This window comes from Camelus ferus, chromosome 11 (genome assembly GCF_009834535.1).
Source record: "Camelus ferus isolate YT-003-E chromosome 11, BCGSAC_Cfer_1.0, whole genome shotgun sequence".
Taxonomy (NCBI): domain Eukaryota; kingdom Metazoa; phylum Chordata; class Mammalia; order Artiodactyla; family Camelidae; genus Camelus; species Camelus ferus.
The window spans coordinates 45,432,469-45,449,623 of NC_045706.1; the positions used below are offsets into that span (position 1 = coordinate 45,432,469).

Below are 17,155 nucleotides of genomic sequence, written 5' to 3' on the forward strand. Positions count from 1 at the left end.
TAGAAATGCTGTTGCAAAGGAAACACAGTTTTATTCCTTCCTTCCCAATCACTATAATTTTTTTTGCCTTTTCTTCTTACTGTGTTATGTTGGACTTCCAGCATAGTGTTGAAAAGCAACGGTAGGAAAGGGCATTTCTTTTTTATCCTTTCTTAGAATTTCCACTGTCCATCTCTGCTTACACTGTCCATCTCTGCTTACATGTTGTCTATTTTTTCCATTAAAACACTCAGCATATTAATCAGTTCCTTTTTAAATTTCTGGTCTGGTAATTCCAACATTCCTTCCATATCTGACTCTGGTTCTGATGATTGCTATGATTCTTCAAACTGTATTTTTTGCCTTTTAGATGTCTTGTAATTTTTTGCTGAAAGGCAGACATGATGCACTGGGTAAAAGGAACTGCGGTAACCAGATCATTAGTAAAGTAGTGGTATGGTGGTGAAGGTATGCAGAGCATTCTATAGTCCTATAATTAGGTCTCAGTCTTTCAGTGAGTCGGTACCTCTGGACTGTAAACTTCATCAATGCTTCTCATCCCCACCTCCCATTAAAATGGGACAAGAGAGCTGGAGAGGACTGGAGTTATGTGTTTCCCTTCCTCTACATGGATGGCTAGAAGGGCTCAAATTGGGTTTTTCCCTTCCCCCAGGTGGAAGGCTAGAGCTGACTGGTGTTGGGTAGTTCGCTTCCTCCAGGTTTGCCTCTAGTAAACTGTTTCTCCTGAGGGCCCACCTTGTTAAAGAGGAGGGAATACTCTGGTGTATTTTGAAATGGTTTCTTTCCCCCTCCCTCTGCTGCAAGCAGGGGGATTTTTCTCCATTATTAACTGTGAGGACCTGGTCAACCTCCTGGTGGCAAAACTCACAAAAGTGTGGGTCCCCTCCCTGCCATGACTGGATTCTCTCACAGTTTTTAACTCTCAGAGTTGTCCACCCTGAGCCTCCAGATTCACCAATTACAGTGCAGGTTTTCCTACTCTAGCACTGGTTCTTGCAGAGGTTTCTGCTCTGGTAAGCTGTGATTCTCCATATCTGCCTGCCTTTCCATTTGAGGGGGCAGCAGATTATTCTGCAACCTCACTTGTTTGAAGGATCTAAGAAGAGTTGTTGATTTTTTAGTTTATTCAGCGTTTTACTTGTTAGAACAGAGTGGCAACTCCTAAGCTGCTCCTTCCATGCCGGACTGGAAACCAGAGATTCTGAGTTTTGAGATGTATTTTTAATTAATGGTTTTTAGGAGTGCTTTGTCTGGTTTTACAAATGTTTTTTCCCAGTTTTTCATTTGTCTTGAAATTATTTATATTGTTTTTGGAGGCACAGGAGTTTTAAATTCTTATGCAATCAAGTCTACGAAATTTGCCTTTTTGGTTTCTGATTTTATGGCATGCTTTGAACGGCCTTTCCATTAACAAAATTGTATTACCTTCACATATGTCTTCTTTTTATACTTTTATGGTACTTTTAGTTTTCACATTTACATTTTTTAATCCATCAAGAATCACTTTTTCTAAATATTTTATTAAGTCTGTAGCTTGCTATCACAAAATCATTTAATAAATACATCCATTATGTCCCAACTGACGTAAATAAAATTCTACCTTTATCTTAGACTACATACTTATATATAACTGGGTCTCTTTCTGGACTTTACTCTTAGCAAAAACAAAACAAAACAACACAAAAAACTGGCAACAGACACAGGCCTTTGAAGGAACTGGATAGCTGGAGACAGATAATAAAAAGTTAAGACTAACTTTTCATTGTTCACCATTTTGAATTTTATTCTGTATGCTTTGAATTACCACTCAAAAACATCAATAAAATTTTTTTAAAGTTTGGCTTACTAGACGTAATGGAATAATCAAATAGCTCAGCTTTCTGTAAATTATACCATAATAATTCCGTACACACCTGAACAATACCTGAAATATCTTGATTTCAAAACTGGGAAGTATGACTTAATCTCTTCTATTTTATTTGGTTTTTTTGAGGGGGGGTAATTACATTTGTTTTTTTTAATGGAGGTACTGGGGATCAAACCCATGACCTCAAGCATGCTAAGCATACTGTCAACCAGTGAGCTAAACCCTCCCCCCCAATCTCTTCTATTTTAAATGAATAGTGAAAGTGCCTCAAATATGTCTTGAACTAGAGATTTCTCTGCCATTTAATATGGTCAAACACAAAACCATTTTCTATCCTGAAGGGAGAAAAAAGCTCTTTTGTCTTAATTGTTGTAAGCAAAGCTACCACCTCAGAGGTATAAAAACCTCATGTAAGCATGTGCCCTAGATCCAGCCATCACAAACATGTTTTGTTTCCTCCATTGAATGTTAAATAGTAATTAACTTTTTCTGCTAATACCTATAGTCAAATACTTAATTCAGAGTCTAATCTTTTTATTCTAACACAACCCAATTTTCAATATTATTTCTTTATAATTTGATCTCAATGTCAGATGCCAAATCTGACCTCTGTTGTAACCATAATATCATAAAGCAAACTGGCTAAGACAGAAAAAAACATTCATCTGGTAGCAGATAGAAAAACGGGTTTCATTTTTTTAAGTTACTCTCTTTAAGAGTCTCTCCCTCACAACATTTTCTAAACAACTATTAAAGTTAGACTCATTTAGTCATTTTAGCCTTTCTGCAAATAAAATATTTTCAAGCTCTTGGAAATACTCCAACAGAACTGGGAAGGTGACCTAGTATTTAGTTTCATTTGCATAATTAATAATTACATAGATTAGATACTATCTCTGTGCCCTGTACGTCTGTTCTCACTACCTGCTCTCCTAGGGACTCTCCCACCCTCTTTTTTTCCCCTAATAAACAAACTCCTTTAACATGTAGAAGACACACATTCCACATATCTCCCAGGAACACTAAGTGAAAATGTAGAAGAGAAACCAATTCTTTTAATAAAGTATAATTACCCTTATGTTTTAAACCCTCTTGCATTTGATTATCATAACATTATCATCCCCATTTAACAGGAAACAGATCAACTTGCCAAACAACATACTACTAGCAGTAGAAACAGATCTCCTGATAGAATGTCCTTTGCCCTAAATATCCTTCTTCCCACCACTCCACAGCACAACAAGTGAACACTAGCAATACATGTTTAAAAAAATTAAGTTCAAGTGGTAGAGTGCATGCTCAGCACACAAGAGGTCCTGGGTTCAATCCCCAGTACTTCCTTCAAGCAGAAATCAACGAATAAACCTAATTACCTCCCCCTCATAAAACAAACAATACAAAAAAATTCAGTTCAGTATTTAAAGAAATAATTTTCTATCTTCTAAACAAGAAATGATCTCAAGGAATGCCAAACGATACCACACTTTAAAAGATTCCAGGCAGCAGGTAATGCATTTTCTTTTCTCTTTTTGTCTCCGGAGCCAGACCTTACACCATACAGTACTTATCTAATGGCTACCTACTACCAGATCTCAACCATCCAAAGCCCAGGCCAACATACAAATATTAGAAACACCCAGTACTGAAACCTGGGTACTTTCCATGTGAGGCTCCTTCTCAGACAAAATGACCCTTAGTTTACACTAACGATTCTCAACCATATCAGACTGGATGTCCCCCTTCCATAAAACACTTTCCAACTTGTGTTTTATCACCCTGAAATGAAATTAAAAACAATCTTCCTACAGACAACTTTAAACAAACCCATGTACCCTAAATAAGATATAAATGAGTGAAATGAAAATTATTTGAAATAAGATAATATGCATTTCGATGTGTTAATCTTGAAACAAAACTGAACTAGAAGAAGACATACAGGAGTAGTTTGTAGCTAACCATGACTGTTACGAATGCAAAGTAGTTTGTGATGCAATTTTCCCAAACTGTAAACAACTCATGGTCAAGTTGTGAACAAAACAAATCTTCCTTTCACACACAGTTGCATGCAGAAATAGACACTGGAAAATTCAGTCTCAGTGAAAACCATGGTTTAGATGTAAAATGGAGGTTCTAGGTTCAGATAATTACAAATGTTACATAACTGTCAGGCAGGATACTCCTAAACCATGGGGACATGGGGACATTCTTTGTTCAGAACAGCCCATGCATTACAAAGTGTACAGCATCCCTGGTCCCCAATCATCAAATGCTAGTGCTTAGCCCCAATTTTTCCAACAATCCCAAAAAATACCTCCCAAATTCCCCCTAGAGATCACTCCCATCTGGACCCACTGCCTGAAACATAATTCGACTATCACAGTATAATGTAAAGAACAGTAGGCAAACCTGGGTTAGAGTTCCAGTTCTACTACTTATGGGTTATGTGGTCACTGGCAGTGAACTGTAAACCTCAGTTTCCAGTGTATCAACAGGGAATAAACACTACCTAGGCTCTGTGAACTGACTCAGGTTGACTCAACAACATGTACGTAGCACAGGGTAGGTGGTTTCCAACACATGGCATATTGAGATGTGAAGAAGGAGGCTGATGCAGATTGAGAGCAGCAAGAAGTGACATGAATGTGGAGGAGGCTGAAGATATAATAAGCACACAAAATGAAATTTAACACACAGCAGCCTATGGACATTTCAGAGAGTAGTCAGCAGTCCTATTTATTTCAACAACCCCTGAAAGCATTAGTATATTTTGGTATAGTGAAATAATTAATATTCAGGATGACCTCCAAATTAAGAAGGCAAGAAAGACATCTTTAAGAGACTTCCACCATACACAACTGAAATTTCATTCAGTTTTCATACTTAAGAGAATGACTATCTAAAAAACATTATCTAAACCTTTACTCAGAAATTACCCTATTCCAGATACTGGGAAAACACAGATAATTAATACACCATACCTGTCTTTAAATAGCTTACCATCCAATAGATACAGCTTGGTTCAGAGAAGAGAGGTAAGGAAAAGGTACATTAGGAGTTGGGAAGGCAGTAAAAATTAACATTTAAGGATCTATTCATGGAGGGATTTGAATGCCATTCAAATAACTCTGAGTTTTACTGGGCAAGAGAATTTTCCAGAAAACTAGTGCTTCTGTGGCACACCTGATTTCCAAATAATACTGAAAAATGGCCAAAAATAAAAGATTTGAACAAATGCAAATTTTCATTAATAAGATCCCTGAAATTCAAGTATACATTCTTAACATGAGAAAATAAACCGGGGGTAGGGGGGAGGACTAAACCAAGAGTAGAGAGCAGTTCGAGTTCATTTCTTAAATAATGAAAATATTATTAAATGTATTGAACCTGGGACCTTAAAGAAAAATTCAGCATAATCTTATATGTATCCTTCATTTTTCTCCCAAGCAGGTCGCAGAACTCTCTAAACATGTATTAAGCAATGCTTCATATCACCCCTGGAAGGCAAGAGTTAGGCTGCAGTATTACCAGCTTCTTTTTACTATGGGGAAACTGAGGAACAAAAAGAATAAATTACAGTATGGTCACAAAGTAAGCTATTATATTCTTCTAGGACTTTTAATTAAAGACTTCAAGCTGACATTTCATCTTTTATTCTCACCATCTGACTACTAGAATTACCTTTTATTATCGCCTTAACAGAAAAAAAAAAAAAAGACAAACTAAACTTTGAGATCGTTTTCTATTTGGTACTGCTGCCAAGAAATCAGAGTTTAAGTTCTGCCTCTTGAAATTATGATACCTGCAAGAACTGCAAGGTGTTAAGCAGTAATCCAATTTTCAAAAAACCAGACACCTGTAAATAGCAGGACAGGTCAGGAATTCTAGGCCCAAATTTTTACTTCGACTATCTGGCAGGCTCAGATGTGTGTTTGTAAAACAGGCTTTGCAGATGCTGTGATGAAAAGGAGCCTTAAGTGGCCCAGAAGAGTGGTATCAATACACCCACTACTGCAAAGCTGAAATCCAATGCTTTCTTCCCTCTGCCCCTCCCTGCATTGCACCACGCATCAGGAGATTCCTGGTACACACTGAGGCCTGTGCAAAGATCCTCCCCTGTTTGCCTTAAAATGCGGTAGTCTGAGGATGCCCAGGGCCTCAGTTAACAATGAGGACACCGGATGTGGCTGAACACATCTCAGCATCTCGCCTCTCCAGAAACTAGGGCCTGATCCGGAGGATTCTACTGGACAGAGTTCTGCTACTATTTCATTTTTCACACACGCACTGACAACCCCTACCCCCAAGTCCCCTTCCTCAGCCTCCCACCACCACCACCACCACCACCACCACCATCCCCCAGCCAAGTGGGCGTCCCAGGGACGTAAGGAGGAGGAAAAGGGAGGTCAGCGCGCAGGGACCTGGGCCGAGAGGCCCTCCGACGGGCTGGGGTCCCGGCCGCCCAGCCCCCGGAGCCCAGACGCCCAGACCTGGCCTCGGCCAACGCGCCGCCGCTGCCGCCTATCAGCGGAGCGCAGGGGCGGGGCCGCCTGGCTCGGCGGCGGCTCGGCCGGCGGGCGGGGACGGGCGGGGGACCGACTGCCGCGCAGCTCCGGCCGCCGCGCGCAGACACCGGGCCCGGCTCCCGAGGGCGCCAGCGCGGCCCCGGGGAGCGCGAGGAGCCGGCGAGCGCGCGGCCTGCCGTTGGCGGCCTGGTCCGCCACGCTCGGTGCCCACCCGCCCCCGAGGTGGGGTCCAAGCCCCCGGAAAGATGGTGTCCTGGATGATCTCCAGAGCCGTGGTGTAAGTGCCGCTCACCGCGCCCCGCAGCCCACGCAAGGCCCGAGGGAGATGGGGGGAGGGGAGCGGCCAGGAGGAGAAGGGAAGGCCCGGGCCTGGGCGGGGGTGGGCTGGACTGGCCTTGGGCCTGGCCGGGGTCTGGGGGCTCTCGGCCTCCTCACCCTAGTCCACGTCGCTGCGGAGCTCCCTGCGTCGGACGAAGGCCCGGCGGCTGCGGCGCGGCCGGACTGCGTGCGGCTCGTCAGCTCTGCTCCCGCGGCGTTGGGTGGGCAGGCGCACAGGGTAGGCAGCGCGCGCTCCCTGCTCCCGCTCCCCGCGCTGCGCGGCACCGCCCTGCGGGCCTGGGAGCGGCGCGCCTCGCGGCGGCGCCGTGCGCAAGCTCCGCAAAGGCTGAGAGCGGGAGGCTCCGCGATCCGCCTGTGGATTCCGTGGCGGCGCCTAGCCTTTGTATCCTGCCGCTGTTGCGTTGCGGGTCTCTCTGGGCGGCCGATTGCCACTGGGTCACGTGTGGTAGGAGGAGAGATTAGTCTAAAAACCCGAGACGGCTCCCGGCTGAGATCTCTGGGAAGGGTCTCAGTTGTCCCGAGATCTACAGCTTATCGAGAAAGCAGCTCATTATTGAACGGTGACACTCGCCAGCTCGCACAGATCCCAGAATTCGGCCGTCTTGGCGGAAGTATTGCTAAGTGATTGAGAGGCTACAGGTCTCTGTGGCCTTTGTTCAAATTGTCGGTTCATTTCATTGTGCTCTTACCAACAAGTGCTGCAGACCTATAAGAAAAAAATAAGTTGAATTGTGCTGTTTACTCAGTAAAGGTATTTGTTGGACTATAATTTAAACTGATTTACTCCCACCCCCCTCAACTTAACCCCCTCCTCAAAAACAGAAATCACCAAGTAAACAACAAAGACTTAGTTACAGCCAGGGGCCGGTGGATTCATTATTCATGATCTCTATAGGAGTAATACTATCTCGGTACCTTTATGAAATGTTTTTATGAGGTGGCAGACTTTTCTAACTATATAGAATGAGGAAAAAATAACATTACCAGATTTTTAATTTTGTTTCTCAGTGGGCAGAAGGAGCTAATTTTTCTGTGTGTTTTGGTTTTATTTTGTTTGGGAGTGAATCACCCGCTTAGTAGCCCTGTTAAACCTGATTTGCAATAGCACTCAAAATTTGTCTTTTGATTGTCTTCATGCAGTTTGTCCTTCCGCGGTACAGTTTCTAGTTTTAAAGCTTCCTGTGTTCATCTGTACAAAACTAAAAAGAAATAAAAGCATTCCACGGATGTCTTTTTTTTTTTTTTTTTTTGCCTTTTGGGGCCTTGTTTGAGTCTTCATTTTAATAATACAGGCATATCTTTCCAGACCTAGTAGACGTCTACCAGTTGTGTCTGCATCTAGACATGAAGGGCCCCGTTAAGAAGCTGTACCTTTTTTTTTTTTTTAATTTTCAGGGTATCTTTAACCAGTTCTTTAACTGATAGATAGAAAATTGTAAAGCGCTTTGATTTAGTTTGCATTACTCACATCAGATTTTTGTTTTTAATCATTGACTTTGAGTTATGAATGTCTTTTCTGGGTGCTGTCTATAACACAAAAGTTAGTAACACATAACTGATCTTTATGGAACTGACAGTTCGAATACTGCTACTGCTGTGCAGGTCAAGTCTTGTAAGAGTTACACCCAGTGCTACAGAGTTCAGAGGAGGAAGAGATTATATCTGGTTGAAGAATCAGAAAAAGCAAGGGAGATTACACTTGAGATGGGCCTTAAAGGACAGACTGAATTTAGACAGCCAGAGATGAAAAAGGAGAGGATTCCAGATAAAGAGATCACTGTGAGCCAAAGCACAGAGGAGGGAAAACCCAGATTAGTTACAGAGGACTTGAGGGACTGGGGAGATAAAGCTGAAAAGGCAGGCTGGGCCCAGTTTTCAAGGAATGTAAGGAAGAAGTGATAGATTTTATTAGGCAGCAGTGCCTTCGCTTTGGAAGATTCTCTGCCTTGTGTGAGATCGATGTAAATGGAGAAACTCCGAAGATGGGGAGACCACTTACGGGGCTCCCTAACAGGAGAGAGGGGATTAAAGCTTGCATACTTGAACCTACAGAATTTAAAGCATGAGGCAAAGGAAGGAGCAAAATGTGAAGGACAAAGGGTCATGGAAATGTATTTATCAAGTGTCAGGAAATGTATTTCATGAGCCATTGAACCATTCATTAGTCTATTAGAAAGCACAGTTGTCAGGGGATACAAGCATCACTGTATTTTTGCTCCTCTGCCCTCCAATTTCTCTTTCTCTAAGCACTGAATGTTTTCTACTCCCTTGATCATATGTAAGAACACAAAGGATCAACCCCAGGGTCTACACAAACTTGGAAAACCTTTCTCAAACCAGGAAAAAGAATTTACTTAACATTCTTTCTAATCCACTGGAACAGTCAGCTTAGTCCTGAGTCTGAAGAAAGATCAGACAGTTCTCTTAACATGAGCCTCTGGTGGCATGTGAAAGGAACACAAGGACCTTCTTTAACTGGAGCTCCCTGTGTGCAGGAGCACTTTACTTTCTCCCCAGACTGGCAGATCATTTCAGGGAGGCTTGGGAATCAGACCTGGATGCCAGTTAATAGCTTTGGGGTCCTGGGCAACATACTAAATCCATCTGAGTTTCAGTGTCCTTGCCTTTATTTTATTTTTTGTGGGGGGAGGAGAGGGAGGTAATTAGGTTTGTTCTTTATTTATTTTACTTTCTAGAGGAGATTCTAGGGATTGAACCCAGGACCTCGTGCATGCTAAGCATGCTCTCTACCACTTTGAGCTATACTCCACCCCCCACTGTCCTTGTCTTTAAATGGTTATAATATTTACCTCCTTAAAACTGTTGTAAAGATTAAATTAGTTTAACTAAAACACATCAAATGTGGTGCCTGGTATTTGTTGGCACTAGAAACATAATAGATAAATAAATAGATTTTTTGGGTAGAGGGGAGAGGTGTAAGATGGTATAGAAAAAATATCATGGGACTTTAATTGTCCTTATCACTGGAAACCTGGAATTTAGAACTAGTTTTTTGCTGTGTTTTTTTTTTTCAATTGAGTTATAGTCAGTTTACGATGTTGTGTCAATTTCTGCTGTACAACACAATTTTTCAGTCATACATGAATATACATATATTCATTTTCATACAGAACTAGCTTTGATTATGCTAACCAGCTGAATGACCTTGAGTCAACTTCTTACTGATTATAGACCTCTATTTCTTTCTCTGCAAAAAGACCTGGTAACCTCAACTTTTGTACAGCTGTAGCGTTCTGTAATGCTATGAGGATTTTTCATCATTTCCAGTCTTTTTAAAATCAGTTTAACTTTACAGGCAATATTGAAAGGTTAGTTAGCAATTATTAAGGGATAGTAACCTGAGACTACCAAATGATATGTGATACCCATACCTTACCTTTTAAAACACGACTCTTAGAGGTTGAGGGAAACCCCCATTTTCCTAACTTTTCTTAATTTGTGTATACAGCATAGCATTGTGGTTAAATTAAGATCAGGACTAAAAACAGATTGCCTGAAAAAAAAAATTTTTTTTTTGGTGCCAAAACCTGGGACCAAAAAAAATTTATTATTATATGGTAAGCATCTTCTATGTTGTTCTGAAGTCTTATTTTATATCTTCTATTTGATCAAACCAGTATTCATAATCTTCATAGCCATTCTTCTATTTTTTAATTTTCCTTTTGGATCATTTCTAATATTGTATTATCATAGGTAATGCTACAATGTAATTATCATGCTGCAATGGACATCATTTATATATACTTTTTAAGTGTTTCCTTAGGATAAATATCCAAAAGGAGTATTTCTGAGTCAAAGGCTATGAATATCTTTAATGACCATTGATATCAATTGCCAAGTTGCTATCCAGAAAGATGTTAATATTTTACACTTTCACCAACAATGTATGAGTACTGTCTTTATCACAGTTTAGCCAGATAGGGGAGTTTTAACTTTTTTTATACTTCCCTAATGAATATAACAGATCTCATTGTTCTCATTTGCATTTTTTCTTATTAGCAAGGTTTAATATTTGTCCTAATATTTATTTAGTATATCATATATTGTACAAATAGTCTTTATGCTCTTTATCCATTTATCTCTTGGTTACTTGATAATTCACTTGTTTATCTGAGCTCCTTCCATAATAAGGAAATTAACTTTAAAGTCCTATTTGATGCAAGTGTGTTTCTCAATCTAATTATACTTCCCTTTAGATATTTTATTTTTAGTTATATAGAGAGTTGATAGTTTTTAGTGCAGTTCAACTTGTTCATTTTTTACTTTGTAATTTCTTTCTCATTTCTAAATATAAAATACTATTTACTCCAGATTCTTTATCAGTACTACTTTCTCACATAGAGTTAGATAAATTTGGTAACTTCCTTTTTAATTCTGTACATCTGTATTTCCCTTTTTACATCATAACATTTTTATTTTTCTTTTACCATATTTTTATTATCTGGCAGTACTACTAAACCTCAATCTTCTTTCTTTAATTGATCCTCTTCAATTATATTTAATGGGTATCTTTAGAGTCTAAATTACATACTCTAGCAATACTCTAGCTTAAAAACCATACTCTAGCAATTGTGCCCCTTTCTTTCCAACATCATATTTTCCCTCTGCTAGACCTCTCTTGTCAGCTTGCAAACATGCCATTTATTATTTCTCCTATCTTAAAAAAAAAAAACAAAAAAAACTCTTTCAGCCTACTATACTTTTCACCTCATTACCCTATTTCTTTCCCTCTCTTTAAAGCAAACACTGTTCAGAAGAACAGTCTGTATACACTTTCTCCACTTCCTCGCCTTCAGGTCACTGTTGAAGCCATGCTACTTAGGCTTTGCCACCAACCACTCCATTAAAGTTACCCTTCCATAGGTCAGTATCGACCCCCTACATGGCCAAATTGGTCCTTGTATGACTTAGCAGCAGATTTGGGTTTTTTAAATTATTTTATTCATTTACTTTTTTTTTTTTGGTAGGGGGAAGTAACTAGGTTTATGTACTTTTAGAGGAGGTACTGGGGATTGAACCTAGGACCTCATGCATGCTAAACAAGCATTCTACCACTTGAGCCATACCCTCCCCCCAGCAGCAGCTTTTCATACAGTTGCTCATTCTCTCCTTGAAGTACTTTCTTCACTTGGATTCCAAGAAACTGTGCTTCTTCATAACTCACTAACCACTCCCTACTCAGTCTCCCTTGCCACATTCCTTTACATGCCCTGAGTTATTAAAATTGGTGTGTCCAGGCGCTCAGTTCTTAAACCTTTTCTCTTTTCTATCTACACCTATGAGGACTCCCATTAATTTACATTTTCAACCCAGACCTCTGCTGAACTCATGATCATACATATTTTTAACTGCCTCCTTAACTCTATTTGGAAGCATTTAAAAGTCATCTCGAATTTAAGATATCCAAAACTGAACTCTTGAATTTTCTTTTTGATCTGCCTCTGGCAGCCTGCCCCAGCCCAGTTAATGATAGCTCAGCCCTTCAGTAGTTTAGGCCAAAAACTTTGGCATCATCCTTGATTCTTCTTTTTCTCCAATTCCATACGTTGAAGACTACAGAAAAGCTTGTTGTCTCTACCTGCAAGATATACATCCAGGATCCATCCAGTTCTCAACACCTTTACTTACATTACTCAATTCCAAGCCAGCATCATCTCTGAAACATATTGTTATAGTAGTAACCTGCTTCTGTCCTTTTTCTGTGTGTGTGCTGGTTAAGATTATGACAGGATTAATTAAAAACATCTTAAATCCTTGGGAACTTTGAGGGCAGTCACAATTTACAAGTGATATTTTTCTTCCGTTATATGTGCTTTAAATATTTTTAAATGGTTGTAAAATCTCAGTGATGGCTAAAATAATTTCTTTCAATTAGGTTAAGGTAGATTTTATCTTTATTTACCAGTTTTAATGAACTCCATCATGTAAATAGCTTAACTGTTCATGAATTGTGTCTAAGAATAGGATACTGCTGTTAGACAACCAAGAAATAAGATAAATGGGAGCAATGATGTTTTCAAGGAAACTGGAAAAGTTAAAAATCTAAAAGTTAAAAATCTTAAACATATAATTTGTTGTGACTGCCCAGCAAGAGGTGATCGTTTCTGTCTTCCTAAACTATTGGGTCTTGTTTTCATTGCAGAGGCCAGAACTTCCAACAAGATTCCTTTATTGTAGCCTTCACTTAAGAAACAATTTCCTTTTGTCCACTTTTTGTCAGTGCTGCTGTATTAGCTATTTCTTTTTCCACTGGATTCTTTAACCCTTTTATGATAGAGATTCTTATATTCTCTTCTTTCAGTATAGAGTTAAATGTTCAAATAAATGGTGTATTACAATAATAATGGCATAAATGGTATAAATACCCTAAAATAAATATGGCATTACTGTTTTGGTCATCACATGGAAAAAGATTACTGCTGAGTTTCTGTTGGCAGAACGTGAGCTTAGTTCTGTGTCACTGATTATGCATTTGCCCTAAACTACCCTTTTCATACATTTTTTTGAGGTTAAATGGAAGGTTAAAGGTAAAAATTATTCTACGTGTCTTAATGTTTACAAAACTATCTGTTAGGGGTTTAAGCATACTTATCCTATTACTGAAGTAAATTTACCATCGTCGGTCATATGAAAATTACAAAGGCCAGGATGACTGAAAATCAAGTGAGGTGGTATACTCACTAAGATACTGTGGCCAGAGAAAACAGTAGCAGTTGGAATTTAACAATGGCTAAAGATTTTAAGTAAAGAACAGACTAGCTAATGTTAGAATATTATACAGCTATTCATAATGATATTCAAAATATTTTTAATTTTCATTTGACATTCTTTTAAATATGTCAGAGCTTCTTAACTTAGCACTACTGACATTTTGGACTGGATAATTCTTTCTTGCCAGGGCTGTCCTGTGCATTGTGGGAGGTTTAGCGGCATCCTGGTCTCTATTCACAAGGTGCCAGTAGCATCCCACCCACCTAGATATGACAGCCAAAAATGTCTCCAGATGTTGCCATATATCACCTAGTGGGCAGAAATGCCACTGGTTGAGAACCACTTTGTTAAGTGAAAAGGGAAGGAAAATATGTACGGGAGGGAATGAGCCTAGAAAACTACACTGTTCAGTATAAGAGCCACTTGTGACATGTGGTTATTGAAATGTATGTTAAATTAAGAATTAAGTTCCTCAGTCATACTAGTCAAATTTCAAGTGCTCAGTGGCCATGCAAGCTTAATGGCTACCTTATTGGGGAGCACTGAAATAAGAGTGTTTACATCATTGCAGAAAGTTCTGTTGGAGTGATTCCCTACAGATACAGTCTGCTCGGCATCCCCATCTGAAAATGGCTTTGTTGCTTACTATTTGCTGCTTCTATGGGAGAAATTATAGGCTATAATGATATTTGGAAATTCATAAACATCTTGGGAATCTCAAGAATGTTCTGTATAAAATACTGTTGCTGATCAATCTGTCATAATTTTTTACTGCTTTAAAATTAATTTCTATACTAATATTTACAGAGAATTTCCCAAAATTGATGACAATTGCTGATACAGTACATTTTGAGAATAATTTTCATAATCATATATTCTGCATATCAGCTCTTATGGTCCTTATTTTCTAAATTTATAAATGAAATGTGGATTACAAGTTATGCTTTTCCTGGTCCTAAAAGTTCTTAGGTTATTAGGATTTGAATACAGAGCCAAGAATTTCCAGTATGTTGCTTTCCTTTCTATTAACAATGTCATCAACTCTGCCAAAGCAGAGCTACCAAAAAAATCATGAAAACCAAAGTCACAGGAAAAATCTAAACATAGTAGACTTGTACTGGGCCAGTAATTCAAAACATAATTTCAGAATGTATTCAAATATATCATTGCTGAGAGCATTAATATTTTCAAGTAATGATATATCCATTTTAGGAAAGAATTATTCTCACCCATAAATAAAACCAAACATTCTGCTATGGAAAGTCTCCTTAACCTTTTATCATGTCACATTTCTGAGTAATATATTCATTTGCTGGCTTCTATTACAAAGAACCACAAACTGGGTGGCTTAAACAAAAGAAAATCATTGTGTCAATGGGGTTCTTCCGTCTGCAGGCTATGAGGGAGAATCTGTTGCATTTCTCCCTCCTAGCTTCCGTTGGTTTGCTGGCCATCTTTGTGTTCCTAGGCTTGTAAATGTGTCACCCTGATCTCTGCTGTCATCTTCTGGTGGCATTCTCCCTGCGTGCATGTCTCTCTCCAAATTTCCCATTTTTATAAGGATACAAGTCATTTTGGATTAGGGCCTACCCTAATTACCTCATTTTAACTAGATTACCTCTATAAAAACCCTATCTCCAAATAAGGTCACCATATCTTTCTTGGAAGGACACAATTAAATCCATAATAATCTCTTTTATATATCCTGAGGAAAACTAATATGTGGCAAGGATAGCGTAAGGGATTAGATTAGAAAAGTAGGGAAAAAATCACTGGAGGCATGAAAGGGAGAGCAGAAACCTTGCTAAAAATCTTGATTATATTACTTGTATGCTTCCTGTGGAGAACGATAGATAAATTGCTATGAAACATTTTGTATTTAATAAAACTTACATATTTAAATAAATGAATACATTAACCTTGCATTACATCAATATCAAGAATAATTAATAAACAAATGTTTGGCATTTTAAAAAAACAGTATGATTACATATAGCACTGAATAAATTATATGCTAAAGGTTCTGCTAATGGGACACTTTTCATCATCAAACTTTAATCTTTAGGGCTCCCAAAATTAGGAATGCACTATCACCAAAACTGTAAAGTGGATAAACTCACTTCCTTTCTTTGTTAAACATTTGAGAGACCGACAGGAACAATGAGCAGTAGGTATCCTTGAGTGTCAACTTAAAGAATATGGCAATAGAAGAGAATAAACTTACTGGTCTTTGCCTAAGAGGTATCATTATTGCCATGATCAGTTCTTCACTGCTTCGCGCCTGTGGTCTTTGTTTTCTATTGAGCACACCAGCCAATCTCACTATGGCTGAACAAACTTCTCAGTTGTTCATTTTATGTTTATTTGCATTGTATTTTTTTAATCATTAATTTTTATTAGCCCTAGTTTTTGTTTCTGATTTTCTGAAATATGGGGCCTCTCAATTTTCACTTTGTATACCTAGGTTAATTTTGCCAATAGAAATGACAATGGTTTTAAGGTGTTTAATGGATGATAAGTGTACAGGAAAAAGTATTCTCTAAAGATACACCTCTCGGTCCATATAAAAGATCCATGCAAGTGTATAAATCATAAACAACCTAAAAATATTAAATTTTTAAATAAAACTATTTGAGAAAAGTGGTCTGAAAGCTTTGTGTAAAGATATTCTGAAAGGATATCTGGTCTTTTCCTTGCCAAGTAAAAGTTTCAGATATGCAAATTGGAAATAAACTTTTTCCCCCTATACAAAGTTTATGCATTGTTACTATGATTAAATAATTTTTAGAAACTTCTAAATCCTATGTCTTGTGTTATTTTATGTGATAAATATGATATAAGTAATACTTTATTTCACATGATCTCCTCTAAGTTTAAGAAATAAAATGTATTGTCTAGGAGTAGGGAATTAAGAGGTACAAAATACTATGTATAAAATACATAAGCTCCAAGTTTACATTGTGCAACACAATGTAATGTAAATATAATCAATAGTTTATAATAACTATAAATGGAGTATAATCTTTATTTTAAAAATTGTGAATCGCTATGTTATACACCTGAAAATTATGTAATATTGTCCATCAACTACGGCTCAATAAAAAAACTAACAGGCACAAGTCATTTTTTTAAAGAAATAAAATGTACTGTCTTCCAGTAACTCTGTACCCATTACCTTAAATGTTTGCTGGTGACAGATTCTTATAGTGCTTTAACTAAAATAGATCACCTAAAACTAAGATCAGTCAAACATAGGTGGTAAACCATTTTAAGAGTAATAGTTACAATAAAATGATATCTTGATTACCTTGAATGACCAAGAAATATAAAGGAAATGCTGAAAATTATATAACCTGTAACCTAAAAATGACACTGCCTATTTGCAATTTAAATATGTGATGAGAGGAGGAACTGTATGAGGAAAGAAAGCATTCAGTTTCTTCCTTTGAAGAATTCAGTTTTACTCCCCCACTTCAAAGTCGGGCAACACTGTCTCTTGTCCTCTTTTTCATACTTTCCTCAGCTTTTTGTCTAGTTTTACTCTTTTTCCCTTCATTCTCAATAAAGGTGAGGAGAAAATGGTATGGTCTCTGACATGTGCAGAGATACGAGAATTTAAAAGCTTACAAATATAATCTATATTTTCCAAACCAACTGAGAAAAAGAGGAGGCTAGAGAGAGAAAGACCAAATAA

The 17,155-nt window shown here is 38.3% G+C and overlaps 2 protein-coding genes across 3 annotated transcripts in view; one reads left to right on the forward strand and one right to left on the reverse strand.

The window, feature by feature from the left end:
* The window catches only part of JMJD1C (jumonji domain containing 1C), a 257,660-nt gene extending 250,720 nt beyond the window's left edge, over positions 1-6,940 (reverse strand). The window contains exon 1 of one of the 2 annotated variants that reach the window (XM_032491485.1): positions 6,826-6,940. The gene's annotated coding sequence lies outside the window, so the exon portion shown is untranslated. The remainder of the gene's footprint in view (positions 1-6,825) is intronic. The other variant, XM_032491484.1, reaches the window with a different exon arrangement.
* The window catches only part of REEP3 (receptor accessory protein 3), an 89,516-nt gene continuing 78,800 nt past the window's right edge, over positions 6,440-17,155 (forward strand). The window contains exon 1 of the mRNA XM_032491491.1: positions 6,440-6,667. Coding sequence (XP_032347382.1) covers positions 6,636-6,667 — 32 coding nt within the window. The 5' untranslated portion in view covers positions 6,440-6,635. The remainder of the gene's footprint in view (positions 6,668-17,155) is intronic.